This window comes from Helicoverpa zea, chromosome 31, assembly GCF_022581195.2.
Source record: "Helicoverpa zea isolate HzStark_Cry1AcR chromosome 31, ilHelZeax1.1, whole genome shotgun sequence".
NCBI lineage: Eukaryota > Metazoa > Arthropoda > Insecta > Lepidoptera > Noctuidae > Helicoverpa > Helicoverpa zea.
Window position 1 is genome coordinate 15,818,163 of NC_061482.1, and position 20,077 is coordinate 15,838,239.

At 38.9% G+C, this 20,077-nt stretch overlaps 1 protein-coding gene and 1 long non-coding RNA gene across 9 annotated transcripts in view; one reads left to right on the forward strand and one right to left on the reverse strand.

The window, feature by feature from the left end:
• The first annotated feature begins 887 nt into the window (after positions 1 to 887).
• LOC124645080 lies at positions 888 to 4,521 on the forward strand. The gene is made up of 4 exons (XR_006986155.1): positions 888 to 1,004; positions 2,222 to 2,355; positions 3,605 to 3,711; positions 3,789 to 4,521. It is a non-coding gene; the product is annotated as an uncharacterized LOC124645080 (long non-coding RNA).
• A 3,483-nt stretch (positions 4,522 to 8,004) lies between these two features.
• The window catches only part of LOC124644856 (titin homolog), a 52,770-nt gene continuing 40,697 nt past the window's right edge, over positions 8,005 to 20,077 (reverse strand). For 7 of the 8 annotated variants that reach the window (XM_047184474.1, XM_047184478.1, XM_047184477.1 and 4 more), the window contains 16 exons: positions 19,269 to 19,520; positions 18,521 to 18,997; positions 18,057 to 18,229; positions 17,745 to 17,838; positions 15,937 to 16,567; positions 15,290 to 15,456; positions 14,518 to 14,727; positions 13,900 to 14,194; positions 13,301 to 13,433; positions 12,836 to 13,004; positions 12,549 to 12,588; positions 11,654 to 11,786; positions 10,725 to 10,881; positions 9,827 to 9,949; positions 9,094 to 9,537; positions 8,005 to 8,744 (listed from right to left, as the gene is read on the reverse strand). In XM_047184474.1, coding sequence (XP_047040430.1) covers positions 9,116 to 9,537; positions 9,827 to 9,949; positions 10,725 to 10,881; positions 11,654 to 11,786; positions 12,549 to 12,588; positions 12,836 to 13,004; positions 13,301 to 13,433; positions 13,900 to 14,194; positions 14,518 to 14,727; positions 15,290 to 15,456; positions 15,937 to 16,567; positions 17,745 to 17,838; positions 18,057 to 18,229; positions 18,521 to 18,997; positions 19,269 to 19,520 — 3,476 coding nt within the window. In that variant the 3' untranslated portion in view covers positions 8,005 to 8,744; positions 9,094 to 9,115. The remainder of the gene's footprint in view (positions 8,745 to 9,093; positions 9,538 to 9,826; positions 9,950 to 10,724; positions 10,882 to 11,653; positions 11,787 to 12,548; positions 12,589 to 12,835; positions 13,005 to 13,300; positions 13,434 to 13,899; positions 14,195 to 14,517; positions 14,728 to 15,289; positions 15,457 to 15,936; positions 16,568 to 17,744; positions 17,839 to 18,056; positions 18,230 to 18,520; positions 18,998 to 19,268; positions 19,521 to 20,077) is intronic. The other variant, XM_047184470.1, reaches the window with a different exon arrangement.

The following is a 20,077-nucleotide window of genomic DNA, read 5'->3' on the forward strand; positions in this document are numbered from 1 at the left end:
CCTAATCTCAGGAACTACTGGTCCATTTGAAAAATTATTTCAGTGTTAGATAGCCCATTTACCGAGGAAGGCTACTTTTTATACGGTACGGGAAGTAGTTCTCATGGGTTGCGGGTGAGACCGCCGGCAGAAGCTAGTTTTTTTATTTTTAAATGTTATTTATATTTAATATTTTAAAATGTATGAAACATATTACTAAAAAAGTAAACGAAAAAAAATATTTAATTTAAAAAAAACCTATTAAAATAATGTCCTATGTACCTATTTTTAATCTTGGATTCTACCAACTTCTAATGATTTTTGGCACATTAAATATTCTATTAATTCTCTAAAATTATTGTTGGCAACATTGGTCATACTTCCTCTGCTCTGTTTATCGATCGCTGCACAGAGTACTTGGATCGCTGTCAGCGCCGGTGTGACGAGAGCTGCCAAAACTTCATTTTGTATTATTAAAAATCGTAAGTTTTTAAAAAGACTAACAACACAGAACAGACATCGTTTCAGCCACTGGTAATTTGTAGTAAATTTATTTTTAAGAACCGCCCCTAAGACGACCCACTGACCCTCGCTTTCCATGTGCAAGCACGTGCACGAATATAATTTTTTTTGTATTAAATTCTTTTAAAAATATTTTATTTTAATTCAAATGTTGTATATTCTATGTAATTGGTTTTGTTTTAATGCTTTTTTGGGCTTGTTTATAGCCTTCAATCAAAAATAGATTTTTACTTACCCACTGTCTCTTTATAATACACTGTCGATCCCCTCGCCTGACAATATACTATGTATCTAACGCATCCAGTCACTGCACATTCCCTAGTACCACAACACAAAACACGATATTTACATACATTTGTTAAGATATTATTTATTTTATTCATTAGGATCACCGATTAACATCATCGCGGTAGCGCCGGCTATCGCTGAAAACCAGCGCTGGGACTGTCTCCTTTCGTTTCGCATTATGCTGAGCGAGCGAATTCTAAGCCTAACCCTGGCGGGTATGTATATCTAAACAATAATATTATGCCAAGCTAAGCTTTCTGCTAACAGAAAAGTGTTAGGTATGCACATGTAACTAAGTGCAACTCGTTTTAAGGCTCGATTTCAATTTGCTGTATCACACATGTAGATTTTATCATACCTACCTACATTTTGCATTTTGTAAAACCTCATGCCAAAACCTTGATAGCGTTTACCTTCAAATAAATATTAACACTACCTTATATCAATTCTTGTTAACAGCATCGTAGGTTTTATAATATTGGGTTCATGTAAATACATGCTCACCTGATAATTCCGAATAGTGTAAGTACCATATCAAAATAGTTACATGAATCTCGTGAACCCATGGTTATATTAGAAGATGACCCGCTGACCTACAATATCCCACTTTGGTAATGGTAGTTCCTAAGTATGGTATTGTTAATACTATCTAAGTATGGTATTGTTTTGGAGGTCAGATAGATCCGCCTTTGGCCGTCCCGCACTGGCAGGCAGCGCCTCTCTCTGAATAACACCAAACATCAGGAGCAATCCACATTATTGGTTGAATGTCTATGTCTCCTCTTGCTGTTCCGGCCGTAAACCCGGCGAACAGCATCAGGGGCCACCAGGCCTCCGGCCACAACCACCATCCGAAATGTTATTTTAGTGCTGCTAGTGGTGCCAGGTCCCCTTATTACTATACTGACTATATATATAAGTAGTACTATATAATTATGTAAACTATATTGCATGAGTGGTCTAACTTACTACATTTGTTTCATCCATGTTGTACATTAGGCACTCCCTTATATCCTATTATAAAATTGGAGGCTAATTTTATTTTCATTAAATTCATTCAATGCTTCGAGTTAGTTAAGGTATGTAGGGTGAGTGCTAGCTAGCATGTGGTGGCTCCATATTGTATAATGCATCTATATATAAGGTTCTTCTAACCTACAGACAGACATGTGTTGCTGGGGAGTTTGTTGCGCCACTTCTTCTTCCCAGCAAAAACACATAGGAAATGGTGAAGGGTAAGCCTTTTGGGGGCTGTTTTTTGTAAACTTCTGAAGTTCGAGAAGTGCTGTTTTGCAGCCAAGTTTGAATAAACGAATTTTGATTTTATTGATTTGATATGATTATTATTTTCTAGCTGAATTTGTCCACCCACCAACGGAAATCAATCGGATGGATTGAATTTTGATTTTCAATTTGAATATGTTATTTTCAGCTTGGTGGTGCTCCGTGGCAGGTGGACACACCTATACAGAGCATCATGGTCATCAGGGCAGGTGCATGGCGACAGGATTTACCTGAACAAATAAAGATTTTGCGCACGCATCCAACAACAATTCAATCAAACAGGTCTGATTGGACAAAAACTCATTTTTTATGTTTACTAATCTTGTGGTGTGATACTAATACAGAAAGTCTATGATAAAATGTCATGGACTTACCCTCCCAGAGTGTTGGCATGTACTCGCAGTAAGCCTTTGCGAACAGTGGTATTGTCTTCTTCAGGTGAAAAATCTACATGGTATTGGTACAGTCGCTACTGGAGTGTTAAGTTAACCGTGAAGTAATTCGCCTTCAAATCTATCACTGTTCCTGAGGTTTCAGTGTGCAGAATCTTAGGTACTCATCAGGTGCAGGGTATATTATTAAAAAAAATAATGTATGAAGTCTAGTTAATGTGTAAAGTCTAGTTATGGACTTTTGCTCCTATACATTATTTTTTTTACATTAACCTAAAATTCTGTATACAAAAAATCGTGTTTGTGTTGTGTATATGCATGATACTCTGTATTCGTCATAAAATGTCATGAACTTACCCTCCCAGAGTATTCGCAGGTACGCGCAGCCTTTAAGAACAGTGGTCTTCTTCTGGAGAAGTCTACATGGTACCGGTACAGTCGCAACTGGGGTGTTCTGTTAACAGTGAAATAAATGGGCTTCAAATCTATCACTGTTCCAGAATTTTAGGTACTCTTAGGCTGGTGAACATATTCATCCGGTTAGACTGGAAGCCGACCCCAACATAGTGCATTTGACGACCTCGATGGCGCAATGGTCACCATGCCGGACCGCCGAACCTGAGGTCCCGGGTTCGATTCCCGGTTCGGTCAACATTTGTGTGATGAGCATGCTTGTTGGCCGTGGTCTGGGTGTTACAATGTGTATCTATAAATATGTATATATGTAGCTATATGTAGTTTATCAGTTGTTTTAGCACCCATAACACAAGTTAATAACTAACCATGGTGCTAATCGACTGTGTGTGAAAAGTTGTCCCGACATATTTGTTTATAATTGGGAAAAGGCTCGGAAGATGATAAAGATGAGTACCTAAAATTCTGCATACAGAATCCTCAGGAACAGTGATAGATTTGAAGGCGAACTACTTTACGGTTAACTTAACACTCCAGTAGCGACTGTACCAGTACCACGTAGATTTTTCACCTGAAGAAGACAATACCACTGTTCGCAAAGGCTTACTGCGAGTACATGCCAACACTCTGGGAGGGTAAGTCCATGACATTTTCTGATGGATTTTCTGTATTAGTATCACGCCATAAGATTCGCAAATATAAAGAATGAGTTTTTGTCCAATCAGGTACCTGTTTGATGGAGCAGTATACTGCTAAGCGCTTACACCCTGACCCATTAGAGTTGTACTCTGATAGGAAAACTGATGGTGAAAGGATGCCAATTTTGATAAAGGTAAGGTTGACAGATGTTGAAATAAGTTATTTGTTTACTGTAACGATGTGCCTAATAATAACAGGTTTGCATTTCAGGTACCCCCACGTTATGGAAGAAAATAATGTAACATTCAGGCGTCGTTTGCAAGTGCAGAGTCCACTTTCTTTGTGTAAAAACGATCACCGCGTACCACGTGGTCGCCGGAGGGCGCGCCTATTACCAGCAGACCATACCCACAAGTTACGTATCGCTGCTATACGCGTAAAGCAAAAGTGCTCGTAGCCTGCAATTTGCAATGTTGTGACGGGTGTTTGTTACTTTCAGGCCGCCAGACATAACGCATCGCGATGGACCGGGGACCCGAGAGAGACCAGGAAATCAAACTGTGACAATACATTACATGCGTTGCAACGTACAGGGTCGATGATGTTTATGATACATCATCAACCCTGTATGTTTTAATGCGTGTAATAAATGCAAGCATCGCAACAATCGACTTTCAAGATGCGTGATGAAAACCTTAACATACCTTCTGATAATAGTCCATATAAGTAACGAAAATATTCATTATATGAACTATTATCAGAAATATGTTATAAAATATGAAAAACTTGACATTTCACAAACGCAAATCATACGCATTCCATTTAAAACATTATATAATATTAACTTGATATAAACGTACAACAACAAAAAAAAAAAACGCTGTACAGTTATTCAAATTCATACTTTTTAGATAGTGTTTTTTTTTTTTGCTTTATTATAGGATAGTTTTTTTTGTGTTGTAAATATCTATGTATATAACACTATGTAAATAAATCTAATTCACACTCCATTTTCTATTTATTTCCTAATAAATGTTTTTATAACTTATTTACAAGTTTTTTATTGCATAGTCAGGAGCTCGTGCTCGTGTAGCTTTACACATTTCATTACATTGTGTTCTTTAGATTAAGGACAAAAGATATTTACTATTGATTGAGTCGTGATTGAAGCTCAGTCGGATGTGAAACGAATGTCGCTTAAGTAAAATTAGCAGAATCGAGCCTCTGACCAACTGTACCTACATATCCTTCAATTCATATCCTTCTCATTATCTATTTACCTAGCAGCCTAAAATCGACAGCACATTAAGCTTTTCACTTGTGCTGCGAGCCTTACTATTTACCTACACCGATTGTTATAACAGTATCTTAGTAGGTACTATATGCATTATACAGTCGTGGTCACCTAAAAACACTTGTAATCTTAACTTACCGGGCGGCCCCGCCCGGTATTCATCTGTATTTCTTTTTTCATGGCAATCCCATTGGATCTTTCTATTGTTTTCTTTGTTTCCTTTTTTTAAATACTTAAGTGGGTATTGTGAAATGTTAAAACTAATGACTATATTCAATAATCCCCTGCACCTAGTTTTTTTTCGCCTTATCCGAATCTGGGGCGGTATGATCTATAACGAGACCTGGCTATCTAGTTAAAGACACTTCATTTGTACAGAGGAAGAAATACAAATTATTCATATTATTGGAGTTACTTTTCTACAACAACATTCCCTACACTATAATTAAACATTCCAATAAGTATTAATATTTGGTTTATTTCCTTTTACCCCAATAACAGTAACATCCCTGAACGAGCAAGCGGTCAGTTTTGTAGAAGTGGCTAAGGGAATTTTCTTCTACCTTTCTGAAGGGTCTTACACAAAACAATGGCGAGCAGCCCCACACTATAACATTTTCGCCTCCTACATTTGAGAACTTTCTTGGTAGGTATACCTACCTACTTTGGTTTCATCACATGTTTTGGAGGTGACTAAAGCAATTTCTTTTCTTGGAATTCATCAAATCCCTTTGATTTATCAGATAAAAAAAATCATTTTTCAATACTTGGTCAGAGCAACTTTCATAGAAATACCTTTGACAGAAAACGCCAACTACATTTATATTTAATATTTAAAAATTTAAAATATATGTTTAAAAATAAATAAATGGAAATAAAAATAAGTCGTTTTATGTAAAAAAAGCAAAATCGTCATTTTGTTGGTTACGATAATATACGGAGGAGGTGTCGAAATACTGAAGAATTACCTAAATAAATAGGTATTTTGGGGGCTTCCATACAACAAACGTTTTTTTGCTTATTTTTGCTCGATATCGATAACGGCAACAGGTAGATGCTTGAAATTAGTATTCACTAAATATGGAATGTATTATAATTATGGAAAGTTTTATAAATACCTAATAGTGCCCTTTGTGCGCGAGTCCGACTCGCACTTGGCCGGTTTTTATTTTAAACTCTGTAGATTTACATGTCAATTGTATATAGTAGGTATTGTACCATATATCGGGTGTGTCGTTCACAATCACATTAAATCCTATCACATATACTTTATGATATTCTATGACGAATTGTAAAAAAAATAACCTAATCCATTCAGTGGTTTAACCACAGGAGTCATTTTTCGTTTTTATAATTTACAACATCATGTGTAAAGCAGAGATAAAGTTAGGAGCATTGACATATATTCTAGCGATAGACAAGAACATCCATACAAATAATTTACCCGCTATGTCGTCTGTTGACATTTCGTTGACGTATTGTGACATGTAGTCATCCTCATTGATGTTAATTGCAGAAGTATCGCTCGTATTTTGCCTACATTTTTCATTACTCAAAAAGTTTATATCTAAGTGAATTCAAAATCATGTAATATATCAAAAAGTTTATTTATATCTAATTGAATGCAAAATCATGGAATATATTAAAACCAGGAACTTATTTTTAGGATTTTTAATATTAATTACGATGTTTTTTTTCTTAAGAGGGCTATCACAAATTTTCGCGAATTTAATTATTTTTTCTTGAAAGTAAGAACATACCATGACAAAGTGAAGTCTGTTTTCATTGATATTTTACCTACTGCTAGTTTTATGGCACATCTGTTTCTGCACGATTTTCTTAATCCATAATTCAAGATGGCGGGCGGGAACAAATTAATGCATATTTGTAAAATTGAATTGTAAATGAAAAGTATGATATACAAGCGTTGTAATAGCATGAACAGCGTGTAATTTTACTAACTTGACTCTCGAATAGTTTATATGTGTAAGTTTATACCTTGATATGTATTTTCTATTTTATAATTGTAGTTTCATAGACATCCATCTGACGCAGGTGTCAAAATCGCTCTGATTTGCCATTTTGGGCACTGCATAGTCTGCAGTGCAGTTCAGTGTGGTAAGCTTTTTGTTCGGAACGTTCTATCTAGTACGTAGTACATATATATCGATGGTTAGGAGTATCAAATGTTTTGACCAGTTGACAGCTGTCAGTTTTCAAGGGAGAATTTCAGTTGTTTGTAATGACTGGCTTTTATATGGTGTTCTAATTTTCACACATGTTTATTCTATTTACTTTGTTTGAAAAAAACATTTTTTTATTTTTACGTATTTTTCTTTTTTGTTTGTATTAATCGACATATATTAACCAGTATATTAACGCATTTCATTTAATGTGATTGTGAACGACACACCCGATATGTTTATGTAAATAAAATAATACCAAAAAAAAAATCATTCTATCAAGTAGCAAATTCAACGAGATGACTGCGACATATAGTCGCACACAGATGATTGTTATGGTTTTTACAATTTGAACGAGGCCTAATAGTCACATATATAGTAGTCACATACTTAGGGTGCATCTACACGGTGCAAGTAGCTTGCGCATGTTGAGGCGCATGCGCATAGGTTAGGTACATGAATTTTAAAAACCCGCGTGCTCTTGTCACTTGTCATTTGCGCTTGCTAACTTGCTCCAGCTATATGCACCGTGTCGATGCACTCTTATTCTCTATTTGGCTGTGATCAGGCTGAAACAGCGCTTCAGTATAGCTTTAACATTCTTAAGCTGATATAAAATACTTAATTACAGTACCGTCGCACGGTAGATTTCAATTACCTATCTATCCGTGAATTTCTTAACTAAAGATAGTTAGACATAACTTGAATGGGGCCAATAGAAATCCTTAGTAAGACAATAATGTAACGTAAAAAGAAAATAACCCGAAACGCAGGTTTATTATAAACCTAGTTCGGGTGGTCCATACAGCTATTAGATTTAGACCGTCTTTCTCGTATATATTATGTATTTCTAGATTAAGTGAAATCCTATGATTACTTTATTTTTATGATTTATTTACTGCTATTACAACTGAGCTATTTGTATCTGTACATGTGTTGAACTATGTTTTTTTAATAAATTTCCTTTATTTTATAATGTAGGTAAGGATATAAATGAATGAAACAAGTGTAACTCGTCATAAAATTTATTTGAAAATTCCAATACCCCGAGGTCCTAACTGTGGACTATCATACTTAAAGGCAACGCTGAATAAATCTTTACAAGTAATACTTTTATAATATATCTAAAACTAATGTCAGTAAGATCGATTTACATGTCAATAGAATTTTCACTCAACGTGATTCATAAATGGAGTCTCTAATGAGACATAACCAGCAGCAGAAATAACATCAATTCCCATATATTTTTGGTTTATTTGTACTTATAATAGGTAATAGCCTAATCGCAAGCAAATCCAGTTTCGACTAGAACAACAAACTTAATTTTTAAAGCCTAAAAATGAGTTTTCAAATAATTAGTACTAAGCCACAAGTTTTAGTTGCTTATAGTGCAATGTAATTTAATACACATATAAGACAAAACCCGACATAACTGGGCGCATTTTTATCTTTCTAAATTCCTATACAAATCATAATAAATACGAAATCGCAAACCCTACATACAAATAGTTATTTACTTTTCCATAGTTTATTTTTAAATGTGACATGAAAACCGACCTTCATAGAATAACCTAACAGAAAAAAAAAACAAAAACTTAACTTTTCTTACTTTGAAATGAAAACAAAGTTACGTCATACGAGTAAAAAAGTAATAAATAAAATGCACAGAAAATAAATTACAATAGAACAAAAACAAATTACTTCATTTATAGGTAATTATTATAATCTTCACACGTGTCGTTCCTTTTCCTGCAATAAATAGTTTTAATTAGAAAATAATATTTTTATACAATTAGTCGCATCGCCAGCTTTCGCAGAGCACAGAGTAAATGGGTACCCAAAGTCGCGGTGCTAAGTTTGAAGGAGGGAAGCCGATTGATTCTTAGATACAGAAATACATATGTAGTCAAGTGGTCCATCGGTCATAATATCTTCTAAAAATCATCTAAATCCATAAATAATGCAATACAGGGACGCATTGAAAAAACGCAAATTTTCTTCGAAATTGATATTTTCTACAGACAGATGAACTACTTGATTGAATAAAAGACAAATCAACCAACTTTCCTCCAACCCCCGTGATGCTAAACCAACTTACATAATCATACCGACCCAGCTCCTCAGTCTTGTCTCGGAACCGACGGGTACCTCCTGTAAGTCAGCGATTTTCTTGGAGACGCACTGTAAGCTCTAACACCAGCGTAAAACTTTCCTTTCTGCGTTATAACCTCAAGTCTTGCCGACGCTTCAGCCCTTCCGAATTCATTTTCAATAGTAATCCTATATACTCCAACATCTTCTATCGTAACTTGTTCAATTTCTAGAATTCTTAATAGTTCGTCTTTTTCCTTGATGGTGAATCTTGCAGAAGGTGTGATGATTATCCCGTCTTTGTCCCAGGTAGCCCAGGGTGCGGGCTGGCCTTTGACTGCGCATTTGAAGGTAACATTTTCACCCTCTTCCACGACCTTATTGAAGGGATATGTGTAGAAGGAGGGGGCCATTTGTCTGGTGGGGCTGCAGAGACGGCGGGTGTCAGGACCTGGGAAAGTGGACGGATAGACTTTTGATTAATCGTCGTATTAATGTCGGAAAAGAGCGTACACTTTCTGTTATTGAGTACCGAATAAGGAATCAAGTAGATAAAAATTGTTTAAGAGCCATCTCTTCAACCAACGGTTCCAATTTGTCATTGAGTTTTTGGGGATGATTTTTGCTCTGATGGTAATTAAAAAGTAGCAGGTACGCTCATCATCTACAAAATATAGAGAAAAGCGAACACTTCGTTACCCAGGACTTTGTCATAACGGTCATGGCTTTCAAAAACTTACCAGGAGTTCTGGAGACGGATCTGGCAGGAGTACTCCGCGGCGTGGACCGAGGCGTGGAGGCTGCTGAGAGCAACGCTGGCGGTCTGCGCAGACGCTGACTCAGGGTGTTCGGCTCACCAGGAGCTGATGAGTGGATAATACGGTCATGGATACAGTTGGTCAACTTTTTTAAAAGATAAAACTCTACAAAGGTAAAATTGTTATTTCGCTTCAACAGTACTAGAATAAATTTTGTATTACCTTATCAGTTTTTATATTCTTATGTATTTTTTATTAATTAAATAAGTTTTATCAAAATACGCAGATGTCTGATCTACGCTTAGGTTGTTTAGAATATAAAGACGACATAAATGTTCCAGCGGCTTTTATAGAAGCCAATCCAAACTGACTCCATCGCTTACCGCGGCGGAACGCGGAACCGTGTGTAAATCACTTTGGAATACTGATAACAATAATTGGCGATTGATTCACCCGTGTATCGGAGAACACGTAAATGTCGGTCCTGTGCCTGATCTCTTTCCGGTCGTGTCGGATTGCCGTCCCATCGGGTTATGAGAGTGAAGGAATAGGGAGTGCACCTGTGTCTGTGCAAATGCTCGTGCACTATAATATATCCTGCGCAGCTGGCTGACCTCCTTAAATGAGAACATGCCGCCGTGGCCGAAATCGGCCGTGGACGCCATTAACAATAATCCAAGACTTAGTCAGGTGGCTGGATCGAGGGACTGCTTCAGAAGGCAGTACTCCTTGATACGGCGCGTATTGTGAGGAGGTTTCTGTCTCTGGGACCGGGACCAGACCACTGGTACCTTGGACCCTGTGCCTGTGACCGGTGACCACCTATTTTATGTTTTAAAATGTTTTTCATACTTATAACGAATGAAGATCCAAGACTTACGGTAAACAACGAGGCAGGCACTAGAGGTTGCCTTGCCAAGATTGTTAGAAGCCTCGCAAGAGTAAGTTCCTTCGTCCTCCGCCGTCACTTGTTTGATCTTGAGCCGAGCGGCGCCCTCTTCGAACGTCGACTCGAAGTCATCGCAGTCTCGAATTAACTGGAATAAGTCATTAGAATCAAGTCAGCCCTTCTAGAAATCTTCTTCATATATAGAATTCAATCTAGACGCCAATGACTGTGTTTCGGATGGCACGTTAAACTGTGAAGGTCCCGGCTATCATCGAACATCTTTGGCAGTCGTTACGGGTAATCAGAAGCCTGACACCAGTCTAACCAAGGGTATGGGGTCTCCCGGGTAACTGGGTTGACGGGGTCAGATAAGGCAGTCGCTCCTTGTAAAGCACTGGTACTCAGCTACATCCGGTTAAACTGGTAGCCGACCCCAAAATAGTTGGGAAAAAGGCTCGAAGGCTGATGATGATATAGAATTCAAGCTTCCGACCTCGGCTTACCCATTTAATATCCAAACAGACAAAAGCCTGAGTCTATGTTTCGTACAGATGCATATCAATCGGTTCAGTCGTTTTGGCGCCATTTCGTTACACGAGCTTTATATTTAGGCTTACTTTATTTAGCCTTCCGTTATCAAAAATATACTCGTAGCATATTTTTGATCTCAATACATGGACGTTGCACAATTCGAGTAAATAAAAGCTTATCCCAAACTATAATGTTTTGCCACAAACACCACCAACAAATACTATGGCAATCATCTCAGCCATAGGACGTCCACTGCTGAACATAGGCCTCCCCCTTAGATCTCCACAGATACCTGTTGGAGGCGACCTGCATCCAGCGTCTTCCGGCGACCTTTATAAGGTCGTCTGTCCACCTAGTTGGTGGACGTCCTACGCTATGGCAATACTAACCTCATTATAGTGGAACCACCTGATATCAGGCTCGGGGTTGCCAGTGACGTGACACTCGAACTCCACCGCATCTCCGTCGTATGACAGCAAATCTGTCAGCTCCCTCTCGAAACGGGGGATCACTTCCACTCGCCTGGAATGGAGTTTTATTAATGCACTTCTAGAGTAGCATTAAAACTTAAAAGTACGTGTTTGATGCTAGCTGACGAAAGGCCCCAGCTGCATTACTGGTCGATTGCATGCAGTCGCTGCAAGTGAGGTAGGCAGTTGCAGTCGGCAGCCAGCATTCAAAACGTACATTTGGCCCGGTTGCAGGTTGTTCATACGTTACGGTAAAGTTAAAGTTAAAATTTTACCGTTGTCAATTTTGACCCCGGTTAATTTGACATTTTTACTATGAAATTTTAACGTTCAACAACGTTTTTTTGAATTTAAACCCTGTTAATTTTACTGTAACTAGAATTTAACCCTAACCTTGACGTAACTGAGCTTCGAACAACCGGGCCTTAGGCCGAAAAGGTTAGGCTAATGTAGGTTGTGCCTCATGAAACGCCAGCGGTTTGCCGAATTACCAGAATCAAAAGGGTTAGCTAAGACTGTGAATTTTGAAGAATTGCGTAGAAAGTGGTAAAACAAGGTTGTCTGGACTAATTCCAGGTAGAAAGTTCGTCGGCGTTTTGAAAAGTTTTCAATGTGATTTTCAGAAAACTGATGATGCAGTTTTAATAACTGTTTATTGTACCTTTCTGTAACTTATTATTGTGTCTTTCTGTTCTTGAGGTGGTGACCTAGTGGATAAAGAGCCAACCTCTCGATATTGAGGGCGTGAGTTCGATTCCAGGTCAGGCAAGTTTTTTTACAAAAGAGCTTATTTTATTTCAGTTTGTTTACTTACCCGTATCTGACGTTATGTGTATCATCTGTTGATGATGGATCTGAAAACATAATTAAAAAATAAATAAATACTACTTATTGACAAGCAAAAATTCTTAAATATAGTAACCATCCAAATAATTGTTGACTTGTGTTCCATCATTAAAACGATAATCATGATAAGCTAATCTTGTAAGTAAATGATTCACTTATTTTAAAGTGTGTTCGAGGACGAAAGAGGAACAAACAGACACCCATTCGTACATGCATGCGTACAAACTCGTATTTATAATATTAGTTACGTTTTACCTTTAGCCTTAATCTGCAAGGATATAATCGCCTTAGCCTCTCCGTGCACATTCCTGGCGACTACGGAGTAAGCTCCAGTGTAATCGAGCTTAGCGTGGGGAATCTCGAATCGATACTCAGGTCCGTCTCCAACGCGCTTGAAATGTGTTGCGTCGCGGTAGTAGTCCGGCTGAAATGACAATGAAAAGTCACGTGAATTAACAAAATCATTTATATTCAAACTTGGCTGCAAAACAGCACTTTTTGAAAGTAAAAAAATTACAAAAGACAGTCCCCACAACGCCCACCCTTCATCTTTTCCTTTGTGCTTTTGCTGGGAAGAAGTGGCGCAACAAACTCCCCAGCTACACATGTCTATCTGTAGGTTAGAAGAATAGTCCGACCAAAGCCTAAGCAGCAAGTTTGGATAGGTGAGCCCGTTCTTGAGTTATATACCTATATGGTAAAGATAAAATGTCCTGTTACCTTTAAGAAGTCGCGTAGCCAGTACACATCAGGTTTGGGATCCCCAATCACTTCGCATGCTATGATGACAGTGTCACCCTCCCTGGCTTCGCTGGAGCGCGGCTTTCGGACGAACATCGGTTCTTTTGAGTACCTGCAATACGTATAAACTTTGTATAAACTTTACTTTTGAGTATTACTGGAATCTATTGGAACAGTACAGAAATTATGTGACTGAGCATAAAAAGTTTATGCTGACGGAATTACCCTTACGTATTATATATACCCTTCATTGCATCAGCGAATTAATATATACATATGTTTGCCAAGACATTGTGTGTTATACTGTTGCTAAAACTGCCTATTATAATTCCTACACTCTACCTTTACTAACACAGTGTAGCTACTGCTTTGTTTTCAAAATATTTCTTGTCTAACATTATTCAGTGAAGACTTATAATTAGCATTCTGCCGTCTGTGATAACTAAGTAATTTTAAGCTTATGACTTCTTTCGAAAATTTGTATACATAGCTGTCAATCTTCCATAATTAAACGGTTAATTTTAGAGTTCTACCTTCTTCATTGCGCAAGCTGTATTGTACTCTTCGAAGTGACTTACCGTTCATCAGGTGCATTAATCACGACTGGCGGCGTCCTCTTCTCTCGAGGCTGTGCCCCAGCCACTACTTCCACCTTCCCCGAAGTTGAGGCTCTCCCCACCTCATTAGAAGCGGTACAGGTGTACACTCCTGCATCTCTGCACGTGACGAATGCGAGAGCCAGTTCTATCTGTCCGTCACGGTCTAGTGTCATGATGGCGCGGCGGCTTGGACGGAGCCTGACGCCATCGCGGTACCAAGTCACGCCAACGGACGGGTAGGCTTCTACCACGGCTGATATTCGGAGCTCGTCACCTGTGAAAGAAGATTAGTTGTTTTAGCTATGAGCCTCATGTAAGTTATGAAAGAAGTTGATCAAAGTGTGGTAATTTGTCGACTGTTTTCAGAAATATGGGGCTCGATTCTGAAGGCTTGTTCTTTCAAGCTTCCCAAAAAGTGTTTACAAATATAACAATTTACAATTGCAAGGGACACGCTCAACCCAAACAATTTCAGTTGTTCCTTGTTTTTTCATTATGTTCACTAATGTACCATCCATTAACTATCACTAATTTATTAAAAATACGTAACTATTTTAAATGCTTCTGTATGTTCATCAAAGTACTCCGATACAATACCTTCACGCAATCTGTAGAGAGGCTCAAGCCCACAGCAGAACTCGGGAGCCACGTATGCCCTAATGCCCTTGTCTACCACCAGGCTGCATCGGCAGCTGACGGCTCCACTGCTGTTCCTGGCCATGGCCTCATACACCCCTCCATCTTCTAGAGTCGTGGGGGCTATTTCAAGCGTATGGAAGTGTTCGTCCTGGTAGACGCTGCGCCGACCTTGAAAATTTGGAATTTCATGTTAGAATGTTTTTCGAGAAAACTAGAGCTGTTTATTTTATGAGTTTGTCCATGTCCTTTAAATGGGTTCAAGCTGTCGCGTTTGTTTCCCTATAGTTTTTATACCGTGGCAATCATGTTTGGAGCTCTTGGCAGCTACGGAACGTAGAATGTTTCAGGATTTAATTTCAAGACTTTAACTTTGCTTGAATCATTTATCAAAGTAAAGGCATTCGTTTAACAACAAAAAAAAGTGGTCCCAAAAGTGTATATAGATATGAGCTACAGTAGTTACAAAGACATGGTGGTCTAGTGGGCACCTGGGTAAAGCACCTCTCATGTATGAGTGTGTAGGTTCGATTGCAGATCAAGCAGGCACCCATGAAACTTTTCTATGTTTACCAAGGGCTACTTAAATGGTGAAGGATCTCGAAGAAATCTTTACCATTGAAATCACAAACCCGCATTGTGCAAGCGTGGTGATTAACGCTCAATCCTTGTTCGTGTGAAAGGCGGCATGTGCCCAGCAGAACGATGCATAAGAAAGGGCGTAAGTACTTACTGTCAAGCACCAAATGCTCTCCATCCTTAAACCAGTTGAGGGTCGGCGGCGGGTTGCCGACGACCTGGCACGTCAGTCGCACAGGGTACGTGGCCTGCACGCGACGGTCTCGGAGGCGCATCGTAAACTGGGGAGGGTAGTCACCTTCTGCATCTTGAGAACGCTCTCTGGAAAAGGATTGGGATTTTGTGAGTTCTGGTTATTTTGAACGAATTATGATAAGTGTTATCATACCTACTTCTATTTAGCTAAAGTCATTTTTTGTGTAATAGATAGACATGTGAAAGCTCTTTAAAAACGTCAAGCTATTTGCATGGTTTCAAAGAATACTTTCTAGCCTTGTATCCATTGCATCATTTAGAAACATTCGTTGTCCAAAAAGCGTAAAAAATTGGAGTATACATAGATAAAAAAATAAATCTTTGGCACATGAGGAGGAAACATCAGTATACTAAAATAAAAACATACAAGAATTTTATGAAGTGCCATAAACAATAACAGGTGCACAATGAAAATAATCAGTTTTGATGTACATACACGATAGATATCATACTAAACACACAACGAAAATAAACTCTATATTTCCCAAAAATAACACCGTAATTCCTATCAATATTAATGAATAATATAATGACTAGAAGGCTCACCTCTTAAGCTTAGCATCAGCTTCCCATATGAGTCTGTCTGTAACGACGGCCAGTCTCGCATACGTCGACGCTCTGCCGTGGACATTGGACGCCTCGCAGCTGTATCTCGCCTCATCTTCAATACAAATGCCCTTGATCGTCAACGAACAGTCTTGACCGTTGTACAGAGTCGTCATCCGGCTCTCTTCCTCAATCTCGTGCCCATTCTTCATCCAAACTATTTCAGGCACCGGCTTGCCCTTCACACTGCAGCTTAAGTTCGCCGTCTCGCCCGCTAACACCTTCAGTTGTCCTGGCAAGATCTCCACAAACTCCGGTCGGTCTCCAGCTAGACCAACGCCAAATGGTGTTGATGTTTGCACCGATTCTCCCCAACCGTATCTGTTTCTAGGAGTCACTCGGAAGTGGTATTCTTCGCCTTGTTTTAGGTTGAAAGCGTCGAACGAGTTTAAGGGGGTTATGCCGAGTTCAACCCAGCGAGCTCCACCTTCTTTGCCGAGAAGCCAGCTTTCTATCTTGTAGGCGAGCACTGGGGCGGTGTCGCGGGGGTCGGCTTTCGGCCAGGCGAGAGAGACCCAGTTGTTGCCTCCGTCCACGACGCTCGGCTCACCCGGGATGCGGTCCGGCACGGCTAAAACGAGAACCGATGCGGCACTGACCTTAAAGAATACTTGACGTGATGCCAGCCGACACTGCCAGATGACTTATTGTATTGATTTGAGATTGATCGGGCCAGAATTGGCAGGTTAGGTTAAATATAAATAGTGGGGATGATCTAATGATTTGTTGCTGAGTGCTCAGCGTTACCGCCACGGTAATGATGACTGACTGGCGGTAGGCGTGTTAACGGGTTTGTTATCACGCGTTGTGTAACATCTGAGCTACGATCTGAGCGCACTGGCAGGTTTAACGGCCGGCATATACGCAAGTATTCATTCGAGGACAGATATGCGGTAGTCAAGTTTAAAGATTTAGAGTAGCACCCGCACAATGTAGACTAAACTATCAGTCGTTTTTAGGGTTCCGTAGCCAAAATGGCAAAAACGGAACCCTTATAGTTTCGTCATGTCCGTCTGTCCGTCTGTCCGTCTGTCCGTCTGTCACAGCCGATTTACTCGGAAACTATAAGTACTACAGTGATGAAATTTGATGGGAATATGTGTTGTATGAACCGCTACAAAAATATGACACTAAAGAGTAAAAAAAAGAATTGGGGGTGGGGCCCCCCATACATGTAACTGAGGGATGAATTTTTTTTTTTCGATGTACATACCCGTGTGGGGTATCAATGGAAAGGTCTTTTAAAATGATATAAAGTTTTCTAAAAAACATTTTTCTTAAAGTGAACGGTTTTTGAGATATCAGCTCTCAAAGTCGTAAAAAGTATGTCCCCCCCCTCTATTTTTATAACTACGGGGTATAAAATTCTAAAAAAAATAGAGGTGATGCATGCTAATTAACTCTTTCAACGATTTTTGGTTTGATCAAAGTATCTCTTATAGTTTTTGAGATAGGTTGATTTAACTGTAATTTACGGAACCCTTCGTGCACGAGTCCGACTCGCACTTGGCCGGTTTTTTTATTTATAACATTTTTTATAAAGAATACCTTGATTCCCATTTAAAGATTTCAGTCGTTCTAATACCAGAAAAAATCCTGATCTTCATAAAATGCGTACTACGATTCATCTTCATACTGATTTATGAGCCCAAATGAACTATCAGCCGACAAAAAAGAAAGTTAAAAGTAAAAGTTTGCGGTGTGCCTACTGCTAATAAAACATTTTGAGGACTTATGAGAATACTTACATTTGTACTTCCTTTCAGATATGGACAAAGCCGAATCATCCAAAGGATAAGTCCAGTCTGATATTAAGTTTTCGGACGAAGCTCGCTGTCTTACCTGAGGAAAGAATAGCAGCAGAATATGAATATGAAGAAATACATACGTGTTTAGTCAGCAAGATATCTTGAGATACCATGAGGTATTAAATTGTAGGGAACAACGGTATTTGTTAACTATAGCTAACATAACAAGCGATGCCTTCACTTGGACAACTATTCTACTCTCATTTCAATATTTAGAATACATGCCACAAGACACATATGAATGAAACTCACCACAACAGTGACGAACGCACGGTCGCATCCATACGCGTTCCTCGCAAGAATGCAATAAGTACCGGCGTCAGATACCACGGATCTCTTCAACGTGAACTTGACGTAATCATCGGACGTCATCTTGCAGACTCGCTGGCTGGTCGTGATGTCCCGAATGCCTTTCATGAATACCACTGTGGAATTTGACAATGGAAATACTTAGATGATGTAGTTTGTACTTACTAGCAAACATGTAGTGAGGCAATGTTATTGAGAGACCTACATTATTTTTTTATTTGAACGTTTCAAGAGCAAAAGGGAGATGAAGAGGAAATAATAATAAGATCAGATTGAATCGAAAACTCAACATTTCTATAAATACTTGTATAAACAAAATGAAAAAAATCTTGAAAAAGTAGCTACGAAAGGATTCCAATTGGTTTGTTTTTGCAGTTGCAAGTCAAGATATAAGGAACATTTCTTACCCTTAGGCTTAGGCTCGCCTTGAACCCTGAATGAAATATTGACATCTTCGCCAACAGATATCAGAATATCCTTATCAGGCCTGCCCGCTATGATAGCTGGCTTGCCTTCGTGTTCTGTGGGAGGTACCACGGTGATCGCAGCATTCATATCAACGTTACCATGAGTACTCCACGCTCTGCATGTGTATAGACCAGATTCCTTTTCAGTGACATCCGAAAGGGCGAGAGTATAAAGACCCTGTTCTACAAACGTTCTTGCGTTCCTATAGACTTCAGTGACGGAGCGACCTTCTCGGAGCCATTCTACCCTGGTAGGGCAGCCTCGGATTTCCACCTGCAGGCCTATAGTGCCCCCTTTGACGACCTTGTAGTCTGATAGAACGTTAGTGAAGTGAGGTCTTCGTGATTCCAAAGCTTGGCGGTTGAAGTGAGATCTTTCTCGCGTGGCCAAGTTTGGACTGAGGCGATTTTCTTTACCTGAAATTGAATGATGAGTAGTTTACACAGCTGTTTAGAGTTCAACTAGATTTTGTAAATTACTTCTAAGACAAAGCCAAGACACTAAGTTCAATCTAAGTTCTGCTATTGGTCTCTAACATGAGTCATTAATGGCTGTTCAAAATATTCTATCTTTTCATTGTTTTTTTTTATAGGGATTTAATTTTGACATTAGCCCCATACAGGTAATGACAATAGATAAATATCGGGAACGGCCATGAATAAGCCGTCATTAGCTCATGTTACTCACCAGTAAAGCTAACAATATGTGTGATCTGATCCGTCCACACGGAGTTCTCGGCTTTGCACGTGTACTTCCCGCTGTCTTCTGGAGTCGGCGAGCTGATCGACAGCCTGCAGACGCCATCAGCGAGGTAGTAGGCTTGATACCTCTCGTTAGTGGTGATGGCTTTGTCGTCTTTAAGCCAGGTGATCGTAGGAAGCGGCTGGCCGCGGATTCGGCATTCTAGGATCAGCTCGTTTTCGGCCAAGTGGTATGTATCTGTAGTAAAAACATCGAGTATGTTTAGATATACATCTTCTTCTTATATATAAAAATGAATTGCTGTTCGTAAGTCTTCGAGAATGGCTGGACCGATTTGGCTTATTTTGGTTTTAAAATATTTTTAGAAGTCTAGGGAAGGTTTAAAGTTTGATGGGTTGATAATAATAAATTAGTAGTTTAGAAAACCTGAAAAATACGCTTTTATAAACACACGTTCAAAGTTCATTACAAGCCCTTTCGAACAAGTCCAAACACGGCTATACGATATTCCATCATGGAAATCCCAAGCCTGTTTTCAGGCTAACCGAAGGATACAATATTTTTAACGAATTAATCTATATGTGACATTATGTCTTTCACAGCTTTCACGATCTTTAAAGACACAAAACCCCAAAGTAGGTGTACTTTAGTAATTTTGGAAAAATTTACGAACTAGTTATTGAGAAAAATGATATGTATCTACATATATGTATGTATATGCATACTTAAATATTTTTGCCAAGAGTGTGTTTAAGAGTGTAGTTGCAAATAATATAAGAAAGAACATTTCTCAA